The following is a 13,693-nucleotide window of genomic DNA, read 5'->3' on the forward strand; positions in this document are numbered from 1 at the left end:
GAAGAAGGAGAGCAAAGTCTCAAAAGGGGACACATGTTAATAACATACGTCTCTTGTAGTCTCTAAATAAGAGACGTGTCTTCACATATAAGCTAATTTTCTTTTATTTTAATTCATAAATAAAATAAGAACCCCACTAAAGACGTGGGATAAAGATGCTCTTAATGCACGACAAGAATAGTTTTTTTTCTTTTTAAAGATGAAGCATGAGAAGATGAAGCAAATAAGAAAATGTCTAAGCAAATGGATTTCCTGTGCATGGTATAACATATATCTACTCCTATTCTGATTCCAATTAAAAGATGTTATTGTCTTCGAATCTTAGCATTTTCTAATCATATTCTTTAACAAAATACGCTCCCGCTAGTACAGAAAAAAAGTTTCCCCGCATCACTTTTTTCCTCTCTCTCTCTCTCAAACACTCCATGCAAGAAGAAAACCCACCGGTGAAGAATCTATGCTCACCGGCCCAGAGGTGCCATCCTTTCCTTTCAGCTTGTTTTTCATTTGCTTCTCTCTCCACCGTTTCTCTCCCTGTCGATATGTGTGTTGTTCTGAATCTTTGGTGATTCACCGGAAAGCTTAAGGGCCAAAGGTGACTCTTTCCGAGGGCTTGGAGGAACTACGAGACTGACTGCAGAGCAGCGGTGGTGATGGAGGTTGGCTTTTAGAGCTGAAGTGTGACGCCAGATCTTATTTTCCCCTCCGGCGATCCCTCCACTCCGACGTGGATATCCCCTCCCTAACGACGCGAAGGTAGTGGTGGAAAATGGCCCTTTCCTCGGTTTTCGGGGAAGGCATGTCGCGAAGGCTTAAAATCGTCGGAGTTGTCAACCGGTGGGAAGAGCTTTGTAGTAGGTACGTGGTGGCTCTTTTGTCTCGTCGGCGGTACAGACCCACGCTTTTGGACGCCATGTCTGCTGAACCGGTTGTGTTGCTGTTGCTGGTTGGTCAAGGCTCTCTTTTTTTAGTACGGAATAGTTCTGTCGCAATGAGGCATTAGAGCTTGATGGCACTTGGTCGAGTTGGGATTGCACCGTTCGGTGAAGAAGCTTTGGTCCGAAAGCTGAACTCTCATTATTTGGCGACTATTGCTCATATTAAAATGTTTTTTCCTTACTAGAACTAGTTACTCTTGGGTGTTAGTGTTTATTCACTTTCTATGGTTGAATTTAGGTGGTTTTTTTTTTTTGAAACACAACTTTCATTAATACTCAAACATTCCAACTACAAATAAGGAAGGAGTTTAACCAAACTCTAACAACAAATAATATAAAGCATACAAGCTAAAAGTAGAGGAACCTCTAAGATAGAATGACAGCGAACTCGAAGCATGGCTCGAATGCGTCAGAGCAAGACCCACAGCAGTGCTAGAGGCTTGAAATTTAGTCACTTTGTATCGTGACGTTAAGATCCAATCCGCACCTCGGAATATCGTCGAAACGACATCCGTTGCATCTTCAGGCCCCGAATGGACCGCTACACAAGATGAACAAACGGCTATAGATAAAGATACACACCTCCATTTAGTGTTTGGGGGGAAAACATTTCTCATAACTGAGGCATGGGGTAATACGGCTCGCATCTCCTGAGAGAAGTATGATAGTGATGAAAGTGGTGTAGATTGTCCCGATGAACCCACCGGTAAATAGAAACTTCGAAAACTCTTCTTATAAGAGAGATAAGGCGTTGTATGCATATCAACAGTTTCGGTAATATTTTCAGTGAACCCACCGAAAAATATTAGCAAGTTGGACCAAATGACCAAACTCCCCCACACAAATGTGGGCTTTGAAACCGACAGACTTCTAAGAAATGGGCTGACCTTTTTATAACCCTTAATGGGCCAGGCCCAGATAGTTATGTTGCTAGGGTTTGGGTCGCCAAATTGTCCGCCGCCGAGGCTACGTGTGGAGGAGATGAACGGCGGGGCTGAAGCTGGTCTCATCGGAGTGAACGGTTTGCGCAGCAAGGCAGATCGGAGAAGAGATGTAGCCTTTGATAGTACAGAAGCTCTCGCCGGAGTAACAGTCAAGATAGACGTCTGACGGAGTAATGATGATGAGGGCGTGAAGAGGAAAGCACAACCTCATTGTACCTCGTGCTTTTTGAACGGCTCGTCGGATCAAATGTGGAACCCCACTGACACTGGACGCCATCTCGGGAGCAGAGGTAAGGAGGAGGTGTTGCTGTGAATAGGAATGAGATTGTCGGAGCATTTCGTCAGGCTCGAGTCTGTTTACGGGTGCGGATGAGCAAAGGCTGCGACTGCTGAAGAGCAGAGTACACGAGTGGAAAGAGATGGTATAGGAATGAGCCGCGGTGCTACTTGACCGGGCTTTCCGGGAACCCCCAGAAAAAGGTACTGTTCCGGTTGGCTCGAGCCAAGGCCCTGAGACCACGAAGATCTGAACAGAGGGTGGCGGCGCCAAACGATGAACAGAGGATGCAAGAGTGGACATCATAACAGTAAAAAAGAAGAACTTGAAAGTGAAGCAGAGGAAGAGAAATGATGGACAGTCCCGACGCCGGCGAGAAAAGGCGTCACCGGCGCCGGAAGATACAGATCTGAGGGTTGTCTCGATTTTAGTGCTTGGGAGCGTTTACGCAAAAATAATTTAGGTGGTTTAAGAGGCAGTCTTTTCTGAGTTGTAGAAAAGGTTTGTCTCATTGGGTAGAATTACATCAAAGTAAAAGATTATGATCCATCTAGGTATTTTTGGGTGCTACTAGATCACTTTGTATATAAGTGTGGTTGAATCTCATGTGGTTGCAATCATGTACTAGATCACTTGTGCTGCTGAATTCCTATATACATGTTAGGCAAAAAGACAAAGGAAAGCATCAATCAAATTATCGAACAAGTCACTTTTTCGTTTCTTCACTCAAATCATAATAGAGTCATACAACTCTTTTTTTTTGTATTAAATCACATTGCGAAACTTGCTGTAGTTGGGGATATTGATGCTTGTCCTGCTATGCACCTTTTTAATCAATTGATACAACTATTTGAGTAAATAATGTGTTTTTTTTACGCACCATTTTATAAGCCTTTTAAAAAAATTGAACAATATTTCTTTTCACACGTTTCTTTTAGTTTCGAACAATGCATCCTATTAATTCATTGATACAATTGTTTGAGCAAATGATGTCTCTTTCTTTAATGCATCCTCTTACACCAATTTTAATTTTTGAATGATACACTTTTTTTGTAAACTTAATGATAGGTACACCCTTTCACATGTTATTTTTAAGTTTGAACAAAGCACCATTTTAATTGATTGATACAACTCTTTGAACAAAGGACTGGTATTTCTCTCACACATCTTTTTACATGTTTTTTAGAAAGAAAAGAATTTACTGTATAATCAAAATATATAATTTTACTAAATCAGTCTCACTTTCTCGCTCTCTCCATTTTTATTATTATCATTTATCAATACCTCTTTGACGTGCAAGGAGTAGGTGAGGGTTTTGTTCTAGTTATAGTGGAGTTGTTGTTTCTTCTTACGTACATCAATTCTAATGAAGCCATAACAAGTTTATATATATATATATTCATTGATCTGGGTTGTTGATAGATCGGAAAGAAAAAGATGTCTAAGCTTATGCAAAATCCAGTGTTCCATGAATTGAAGAAGCAAGCTTCTATCTTCATCAAAGAGAAGATCAAGACTGCTCGTCTCGCCGTAACTGATGTTACTGAAGAAGAGTTGTAAGAATTTATATGATCGATATGTACATATGTCTTATCAATCGATTGTGATTTAACCATGCGCTCTGGATTTGTTCAATTTTGAAGATTAACAGAAGAAGTTACGGGCAGTGCGCTCTCGTTAATAGACGCTCGCTCCATGGCGGTCATAACAAAAGCTTCTTTTGAAGTTGATCAGTTCCAAAGAATCGTAAAGATTCTACGTCAAAGGTTATTATTCTTGCTTCACTATCACTTATACAAAATAAATATGGGCAAATCTCCAAAATAGCACATTTCTAAGTTTATATCACAAAAATAGCATTCAAAAACCAAAATGACCAAAATAGCATCTTTCTAAGTTTATCATTTGAAAATTTTAATTTTTTTATTTTTCAAAATTTGAAATCTTATCCCCCAAACCTCATTTCTCATTTCTCAACTCTAAACCCTAAACCCTAAACTCTAAACCCTAAACCCTAAATCCTAAACCCCACCATTTAACTCTAAACCCTAAGTTTGTGACTTTTGATAAAACATTAAGTGCTATTTTCGTGACTTTTGACCTTGAGTACTAATTTAGGAACATAAACTTGATTTAATGTTATTTTTGTCTTTTTCTCAATAAATATTCCACCAAGTAGAACAAATTTATGATGTTGGCGTTTTAACATAGTTTTATATATTGTTATTTCTAATATGGTCGTATTTATAACATAGTTTTTCTCCGAACCAGTAACATTAACCATATAAATTATATGAATTTATTTTTTTATTCTACACAATTTTGTTCCATTAATTATACTGATGATGACCATTTAGATCCATTGTAATTCACCAAAATATAACATGTTTTTCAAGAAAACTATGTATTAATTCATTAAAAATATGGTTACCAGTTAGTGAATTGGTATTTTTTCCAGAATGTTAATGTTTGATAGAAGAGAATGGCGTGGGATGTACAACACTTTGACAATGTTGAACCACTTGTTAATCAACGGACCACTAAGTGTATTCAAGGAGTTTCAACACGAGAAAGAAATTATTGAAGATGTCATAACGATTGAGTGGATCGATGAAAAAGGGTTCGAATGTGGTCTAAAAGTTCGAAACATAGCCGAAGAGGTACTAAAGTTGCTTGAAGATGAGACGTTTTTCAAGGACGAGAGAGAAAGAAAACGAAAGCAAAGCTTTGGTCGGATCACAGGATTCGGAAGCTCGAGTTTCGTTATACATTCTGAAACTCTGTCTGAAACAAACAAAGGAAGAGACGGCTCGTTCTTGAGTGACCACCAAACTTGTGAAAATGATTGTAACGTTGATGATCATCCTTTCGTGGAGAAAGAACACAATACTGCTAAACTCTTGGTTTCTTCTTCGACCTAGCTAAGATGTATTGTTCTTGTTTGTATAATAGTAAAATCCCTAATAAGAAGCATATAAACGTTTGTTGATAATGTGATATAAGCATGCAGATACAAGTTTTCATTGATATGCCTTATGTAGTCATATAGAAACAAGTTTTTCAATGAGCGTGATTTTATCAACTTAGTTTGGACTTTGGATTCTGATTACATAGTTGTCGATGAAATAATCTTCACTGCAAATACTAAGATCGAAATATTTTTATATTTAATTTTGAATGACACCCTCATCTGTAAAAAAAACAATTAGTTGAAATACTATGCTACTATATAAAAATGATTTACAAAATATAAACAAGTGTTTCATTGATATGCCTTACGTAGTCATATAGAAACAAGTTTTTTCAATGTGTGATTTTATCATAGTTGGACTTTGGATTTTGATTGTATAGTTTGTTCATGAAATTAAATAGTCTTCACTGCAAAGACTCGTACCAAAATATTTTGTTTTATTTCATATTTTTGAATGACACCTCCTTGTTTAATTATTTACACCCTCAAATCCAAAATGTACACACAATTGAATTATTTTTATATGATTAAACTAGGGCCGGCTCGGGCTACGCCCGGTTTTTTTGTTTAAATTTTAATTTTGATTATATTTTGTATGTTTATTTAATATATATAAATAATATAAATAGATATATTATTATTTTTTAAAAAAAATTCATTGTTATTGTCTTACGAATTTCAAATTTCAAATTTCAGTATCCAAATTGTTTTATTTTTGTTATTGTAAAATATATAGGTGGTAAACAAAATGAACAAAAATTAATTAAATTTTGAACATGATATGACCTCACTCATACAATGTAAGAGAAAGACGTTTGTTTCGTAAGACATCGAGAACCAACTGGTTAAGATCTTAAACAAAAAAGTCTTGTTTTTAGACGAAGCCTGATCCAAACAGAATGAAGCAATGATTATAGGAGTCTGCCATGTGTCGGCAAAAGCTCTTCCCTCCGTGTTGACGTGGCGCAAGGAGGAAAGATAAAAGCTAACTTTATAGTATAAGATAAGACACTCATATTAATTTAACTGAACCGACTCCGGTTTAGGCCTGGGCGTTCGGGTCTCCGGGTCGGGTTCGGGCCGGTTCTTTTCGGGTCCGGGTCTTTTCGGATCCTAAATATTTAGACCCAATAGGTACTTAGAAATTTTCGGTTCGGGTTCGGGTCGATTCTTCTCGGGTCCGGGTCGGTTCGGGTCTATGATTAAAATACCCATAAAATACCCGTAATTTTTCGGGTCCATATCGGGTCCGGGTCGGATTCGGATATTTAGGATCTGAAAAGGACATGATATACCCAATTCCATCAACTTTAGTTGAATATTTGTCATATATATCTAAAATTTTACAAAACAGCTTAAATGAAACTATTAATAATTAAAATAAAACATTTTAAAACTCTAAATTTTACATTTTAAAGCTTTATATTATTTAAAAAATGTTAAAAAATAATAACAAATGTTGTTCACAAAAGATATTTCAACTAAATCATAAAATAATATATATAAAATAGAACACAAAAACATCATAGTTTTAGATATACATGTTTTTAAGTCGGGTACAAATCGGTTCTTATCGGGTCGGTTTTCGGTTCGGGTTCTTTCGGGTAAAAAAAATTTAGATCCAAAAGGTACTTGTACATTTTCAGTCCGGTTCCGGGTCGGGTATTTTTTGGTCGGTTCCGGTTCGGATCTTCGGGTCCAGGTTAAAATGCCCAGGCCTACTCCGGTTATTCTATGATGGATCATACGAGGAGCTCACGTGATTCTAACTGGAAGCTCACGTGATCTATTAGTCCTCCTCAGATCAGATCTCGCGACGGCGTCGTATCAAGCGCGATTCCGGCGGCAATTCCCAGTTGCTTCTTGACGCTTCGTTTCGGCTCTCTTTGATGTGGTTGAAGGACAATGAGATCTCATCACCAAGGCGGCCGCAGCAAGCTAACGGTTCTCCAACTTCTATGCGCCGTCGCAGTTTTCTCCGTTCTCCTCTTCACCATCCAGTCTTCCTTCTTCTCAGGTCATCATCTTTTCACTTTCCTTACTTTCGATTCCGTACGCTTCATCATCTCCTAACTATTACTGATTCTCTTCATCTCGCAGATAATGCGAATCGCAAAGTAAACATTCTCCGCCCGGAAGATATTCAGATCTTATCGGAGTTTCAGTCCAGCGTTCAACAGTGCGTGGTTTGTCTCCTCTCTCTCTCTCTCTCTCTCTCTCTCTCTCTCTACCTCTTTGATTGCTAAGCACTTAGTTTCGTTATAGATTCGTAATTTGGATTTAGATCGATCCCATGCGTAAGAGACGGCGTTTGCTATAACGAAGTTTGATTTTGATGTATTGGTAATGTATGAATGAACTTTCGGATCTGAGCATTTTGAAATCTGGTGAAGTGAGAAAGGTTGTGGAAGCTAGCTAATAACTATACTGATCTGCTTTCTCTGGATGATATTGAATTAAGCTAATTTATGATAGAATCATGTTTTGTAAGTGAAGATTAATGTTTACTTATCGAGCTAAATTTTAATGAGCATTTCAAGTCTGGAGAAGTGAAGCATTGTGGAAGCTAACTCCTATTTGCTTTCTCTTGATGTCAAATAAGCTAATGTGCTAACATATTTATACGATAAGAATCATTTTTTTTTTTAAGTCAATAAGGAATGCTATTTTACGAGCTATGACGACTAATTTTTTTACCATTTTTTGTTCTTACTCTTTCCAACTTTGATTTGTGTTGGAGGAACCTAGTTTATGGGATTCTGGTGAAATAGTTTAGTTTGGAAGCTCGTGTGTGTTGGGAGTTGGAATAATTGTTTAGAGTGTTTATGCAGGGGGACAGAGGGCTTGGACTCTCTGCTCATATTATCGATCACTGCAATTTGATCCTCAAGTTCCCTCAAGGCACTAACAGCACTTGGGTAATGTTTACACTTGTCTGGTTTCTTTTTTGAGATTTCAATTGATGCAAGTTTCTCACTTATATTCATTCTTCTTTCAATGACAGTACAATGCACAGTTTAAGATTTTTGAACCGTTGGAGTTCAAGTATAATGTTTGTGAGGCAGTTCTCCTATGGGAGCAGGTTCGTACTTCTTTCTTTCTCTGACTATGTTTTCTTGTTTGGGGACTTCTCAGGATTCTAATGTGTCTGAGTAATGCAGTACCGCAATATGACTACAGTGTTGACAAGAGAATACCTTGATGTACGCCCTAATGGATGGTTGGACTATGCAGCTATGAGAATTGCACAGCTGTATGATCTCCCGAACGCCCTGTCTGATTGTATGCTTTGTGTCATTTGTTCTTTCTTGTTGAGTTTTTTTTTGATATTCCGGGTTTCAGGGGAGCTGATAAGTGTTATAATCGTACATTGTGTGAGGAGCATCTTAATGTGATCCTTCCAGCAAAGCCTCCTTTCCACCCAAGACAGTTTCATAAATGCGCAGTCGTCGGAAATTCCGGAGATTTGTTGAAAACAGAGTTCGGAGAAGAGATCGACAGTCATGATGCTGTATTCCGAGATAATGAAGCTCCTGTCAATGAGGTGATATGTCTAACATTTCGCTGAGTTTACCGGTTGACGTTACTACGTGGTCTTGAATTGGTGATATTTTGTTGCTGGCATTGCTTATATTCACGTTATTTTATTGCAGAAGTATGCTAAGTACGTAGGAGTGAAAAGAGATTTCCGACTAGTTGTTCGTGGTGCGGCTCGTAACATGGTTAAGATTCTCAATGGGTCTGGTCAGTACTCATAATCTAAAGAAATAATGATTCATCTTTCTTCAAGCACTCATTGCAGCTCTGCCCTTGTGATGTAACCTTCTGTAACCCGTCATTGACTGCAGACAATGAGGTGCTTATAATCAAAAGTGTGACCCACCGAGACTTCAACGAAATGATAAAGGCATGGTCACTGTTTTCTCTCATCTTTTTCTTCCAACAGTTTCCACTTTCTTATGCGGTTTGGTATTTATCTTGTAACAGACTATACCAAACCCTGTTTATCTTTTCCAAGGAATTGTCCTACGAAGAGGTGCCAAAGGAACAGGGATGAAGTCCATTGAACTTGCACTGTCCATGTGCGATATTGTCGACATATATGGTTTCACCGTCGATCCTGGATACACAGAGTGGCAAGTGTTCTAAACCTCTCTTTGCTGTCTCCCTCATTTCCAAACCTCTTTTATGAGAATACCTCACTTTTGTGTCTTTATTATCAATGTAGGACGCGTTACTTCTCCACGCCAAGGAAAGGGCACAACCCACTTCAAGGAAGAGCATACTACCAACTTCTAGAGTGTCTTGGTGTACATATAACTTTCCAAAACCTTTATCTCTATTATTCTCTCTAAACGTTAAGCCTTTGTGGTCTTTCTGAAGAAACCATTGCTTGGCAGGTAATACGGATCCATTCTCCCATGAGGTCCGAGAGAAAGGAAGACTGGTCGAGCGTGCCAAGTCGTGAAATGATAACCCGAGCTCACGCCTCCGCCTTACGCCTACAAAGGAGCCAACAGACAACTAGTTTGAAGAAGGATGGGTTAGGACAGTTCGGTAACTGCAAGGTGTGGGGCGACGCAGACCCTAGAAAAGGACCCGTGTCAGGATCTCCAGACATGAGTGAGGTTAGGAAGAAGTCCGATTACAAGAAATGGGAAGTGATGCCGTTTAAGAGCTTGAGAAAAGAAGCAAGGGATCACTATATACAAATGCAAGGCGTGTCACAGTACAAGATGGATGGGAATAAACTTGACGATCTTGTTTGCGTGAGGCATCGTCCGCTAGAATCAGAGACGTAAATGTTGGTTTTTTCAATACCATCGTTGGCTGATAAAAGTAGAATGTAATGTTTTTTTGTTGAAGCAAAGTTCTGCACGTAACATATCATTACTAGTCTTGTTTTTTTGTTGAAGCAAGATTTCACAAAGAAAGTGAGTATTGTTTCTAAATTAAATAGTTTCATTAGATAAGCAATAACCTGTATAATCCAGTCTTTCGAAAATGTTAACAAGAACTACATCAACAGTACTGACGTTGATACCTCGCATTGCATGTAAATCCTCAGCCTCACACTGCCTATGTTCCTCCTCTCCATCTACTTACGCTATTAACCTTCTTGTTTCATCAGAAGGCAAAACCATTGGTTAATAGATCGCTCAAGTGAATGCTATCGCCGATATTCTCCGAAGTGGATATATGGTCACTGAGCCTCTCTCGTTCTTCTGCACTCCTAGGGAATCTTTTTTTTTTCAGTGACCCAATCCATGAAAACTTTATCTTAGGGGTATTTTGAACTTCAATGCTGTGGTTACCTTTTGCTAATTACTGTTGAATCCTAAAACAGGTAATCTAGTTTAAGAACGTAACCAAACAATGAATGAGAGTTTAGAGGTCAAAAATTTTGTTTATTGAAGTGTTTGAGGGTTTGCCGAAAAGGAGATACAAAAGAAAAGACTAAGAACTCGTCGTCAATAAATATTTCTCTTTCGTTCCACCTTCCTCCATCATTACGTTTCTGCATCAGCACAGTGATTGGCGGGGTTGTTGGCAGTTACGTTCGGCGCCGTAATAGGGCTTGGTGTTCTGTTTCGCCTGACTCTCAGGTCGTTCTGACGAGCAGGTGAGATGATGGTCTATTTTTTCAGCTGGCCTTTTCTGGGCGTTCTTTCTTTTCATGTCTTCGTCCGTCGTTGGATCGAGTCGACTTTTGAGCCTGGACGGGAATCCGGACCCATATCCAACAATTACTCTTTTTTTTTTTTTTGTCAACAAAGTTTCATTAATCTACCCCAAGGAGAAATTTTACAAGGCTTGAACATTACATTCAGGATCCATTTTACATTAAGCATAAAGAGAAACCCAATACTTAAAGCCCAAGATGAAGAACAGATTATGGTTGCTGTCCATCCACGTTTCAGCAGATGAAAAAACTCAAGACACGTGTTCCAAACGTGTCAATCATGCAAGGCGGCAGAGACGGCCACCGTAGTTCTTCACCGCTGGACTATTCTGATCAATTCTCCGTCCATTGCTTCTCAACCCTCGTAATCCATGGAACCCTCGCTGATAACGCCAAGACCTTTGATCTCCAACTATCGCTCCAACCTTCGATTGTGTTCTGGAAACTCCCTCTTTCGCCAATTATAATACAAGGATAATTCAGACCGTCATCAAGAGATCTTTTGTCGGACCGTCATCACAAGACACCGACTCTGCTAAACCTCTGTCAAAACCGGCCGATATCAAATCCAACACCACCGCTTCCCCTCCGCAAAGAAACTTTACTAAAAGCCAATCGGCTTCACATGAAAGTATAGATTCACTCTTTTTAAAGAGGATTAAGCGCATATCTATGAAAAGAAAGAGAAACCCAACACAAACAAATGGGATCAGAAATTTTTGCGAAAGAGAAGATCTAGACTAAAGTTTTATTATTCGATTCAAACCAGAAAAAAATAGAAATCATGAAGCTCAGAACTGTTTGAATCGAAAGGAAACACAACAACAAAAAAAGATACAACTCGCCTATGCGAACAAGACTATCGCCAAAGCGAAATTTACAATCGATCCTAAGATCGAACAAAACACAAAAACATAATCTTCTCCCCTGTGAAAGATTTTGATCGGGGAACAGGGGAGAGAGATTTCTCTCTCTAGGAGAGACGTTCTACTCTAAAGAGTATTAACTATTAACAATAATCATCATTCTAATAAAAGACCAGAAATAAATACACAGTGTTTTAGTTACTTATTTATTTATAGTGAGTAAAATACTATCCTCCCTAACCAATTTATTTCAGTTAGATGGATCATGGATGTCTTAAAAAATATTTGGATAAAAATATTTTTTTAATATTTATTTATTTATTTTAAATCGTTGAATTTATTGAATTATCATTAGTCTTAATTTAAATAATATTAAAATAATATATTTATAGTAATAATATTTTTTCAATATACGTGAAAACATTAAAAACTATATTCGCAGAAATTTTTGTTTGATACATTAAATTTCTTCATCTTCATATTGACGTAGCCAGTTATAATTTTGTAATTTCTAAAATTAATATAAGATATAAAAAAAATGGCTGATCGTGTTAATTTAGTTGACCTTGCTCTATTTTTCTATTTTTCACAAGTTTAATAAAATAAACTATTTTTACTTTATCTGTTGTGTATATATATATTATGAGCGTTAGAAATACTTTTTTAACAAGGAGACAAATCATTGTTTATGCTATCTTTTATCAGATTTGAGCCATGAAATCTCATATTTTATTCATTTTTTCTTATGTTATTTTGTTACTCGTTTTGATAAACGAGCGATCCAGAAGGTATATATCAATATTCGTTTTATGACTAACAATTTGAGGAATATATAAATATCAACCTAATTTTCAGTTTGCTGCATTATCAAAAGAAAAACTAAACTTCATTATTTATTATATAAAAAAAATCCTTTCTTTGCTGATATAAACTGTAGAAGCAAAAGCTAACAGATGTCACCGTACGGCCTATTTTCCTGGAAGATGCGAAGATGTTGGAAGAACAAGTTGCCTCATGGATTTCAAGACACTGACCCCGCTTTTTGATCAATGTAGTAGATGTGAGAACCATAAGATCAATGGTAAAGATGAACGTCGATGCCATTGCAGTTACGCTGCCAAATCCTGCTTTTAATTTCAGGCAGATGTCAACTATGGCATCCGATTTAAAAGGGCATATTTTAATTTTATTTTCTTATTAATATTTACAGAAATAAAATTTATGATTTTTTTTGTTAAAAAATTTATTTGTGGAAATTTTTAGTTATGACACTTTGAAAGCATTATGTCTGAATCTGACAAAGTTTTGTAAAATAATATGCATTCAAACATGAATATTGATGCTTTGTTTATGGAATTAAACATTTTACGAGAATCAGTACCAGAAGAAGTTTTTCTAAAAAAGAGAAAAAATGATGCTTGGAAAAGAACTAATTTGATGGATAAAAAGGTTAGGAAGATGAAAAACTGAGACAGAAGAATTAGAAACGTATAGGAACCATATATGGAATGGAAAAGTTTGTGAAATAGTTAAGAGCAGAAAGATAAAACGATGGAGAATATTTAAAACATCGTTGAGAAATTTAAAAGTTTCCATGTAAATAAGAGATGAGCTTGCACATTTTAATTGGTTGATTTTCCATGTTCATATGGACATTCTCAGAACTCTAGCCCATTATCTTTTATATATTGGGATTAGCGTTTTAGAGTATTAGCTAGTGGAACTAAAATTCTAGAAAGCTATGTGTGAAGTGTGATTCAGTCAGTATCGACTGTCCATAACTCCATGTTATGTTTTTAGCTTCTAAACATTATAATTTACTATCTATTTTTTTTTTCTCTCACAATTCTTTCAGTTTCGAGTGTCCATATCACTCGGACAGCACCAAGTATCAACCTAGATCAAACACAAACGGTTCAGAATTTAAAATGAATATGCAAAGACTTATTATATAAAAACGATAGCTTGTCCCTGAAAAAGTTATTGTTTTGACAGATGTGTTACACACTGATGC

The 13,693-nt window shown here is 37.1% G+C and overlaps 2 protein-coding genes across 2 annotated transcripts; both read left to right on the forward strand.

Annotated features, from left to right (window-relative positions):
- The first annotated feature begins 3,589 nt into the window (after positions 1–3,589).
- LOC106311170 (clathrin interactor 1) lies at positions 3,590–5,188 on the forward strand. The gene is made up of 3 exons (XM_013748395.1): positions 3,590–3,715; positions 3,803–3,925; positions 4,618–5,188. Exons 1-3 carry the CDS (start codon positions 3,597–3,599, stop codon positions 5,078–5,080), a joined length of 705 nt encoding a protein of 234 aa, XP_013603849.1. The 5' UTR covers positions 3,590–3,596; the 3' UTR covers positions 5,081–5,188.
- A 1,679-nt stretch (positions 5,189–6,867) lies between these two features.
- On the forward strand, positions 6,868–10,082 carry LOC106307688. The gene is made up of 11 exons (XM_013744708.1): positions 6,868–7,147; positions 7,231–7,316; positions 7,962–8,048; positions 8,135–8,212; positions 8,292–8,383; positions 8,473–8,674; positions 8,784–8,874; positions 8,979–9,037; positions 9,118–9,266; positions 9,359–9,440; positions 9,531–10,082. The coding sequence occupies exons 1-11, from the start codon at positions 7,036–7,038 to the stop codon at positions 9,930–9,932; spliced, it is 1,440 nt and encodes a 479-aa protein (XP_013600162.1). The 5' UTR covers positions 6,868–7,035; the 3' UTR covers positions 9,933–10,082.
- The last annotated feature ends 3,611 nt before the right edge of the window (positions 10,083–13,693 follow it).

The sequence above is a fragment of the Brassica oleracea genome, chromosome C8, assembly GCF_000695525.1.
Source record: "Brassica oleracea var. oleracea cultivar TO1000 chromosome C8, BOL, whole genome shotgun sequence".
Classification (NCBI taxonomy): domain Eukaryota; kingdom Viridiplantae; phylum Streptophyta; class Magnoliopsida; order Brassicales; family Brassicaceae; genus Brassica; species Brassica oleracea.

Coding starts and splice junctions, on each gene's coding strand:
- LOC106311170 (XM_013748395.1), top strand. CDS start 3,597: ATGTCTAAGCTTATGCAAAATCCAGTGTTCCATGAATTGAAGAAGCAA. Junction 3,716..3,802: donor GATGTTACTGAAGAAGAGTT/GTAAGAATTTAT, acceptor TCAATTTTGAAG/ATTAACAGAAGAAGTTACGG. Junction 3,926..4,617: donor GTAAAGATTCTACGTCAAAG/GTTATTATTCTT, acceptor TATTTTTTCCAG/AATGTTAATGTTTGATAGAA.
- LOC106307688 (XM_013744708.1), top strand. CDS start 7,036: ATGAGATCTCATCACCAAGGCGGCCGCAGCAAGCTAACGGTTCTCCAA. Junction 8,384..8,472: donor GCTATGAGAATTGCACAGCT/GTATGATCTCCC, acceptor TCCGGGTTTCAG/GGGAGCTGATAAGTGTTATA. Junction 9,441..9,530: donor AACTTCTAGAGTGTCTTGGT/GTACATATAACT, acceptor ATTGCTTGGCAG/GTAATACGGATCCATTCTCC.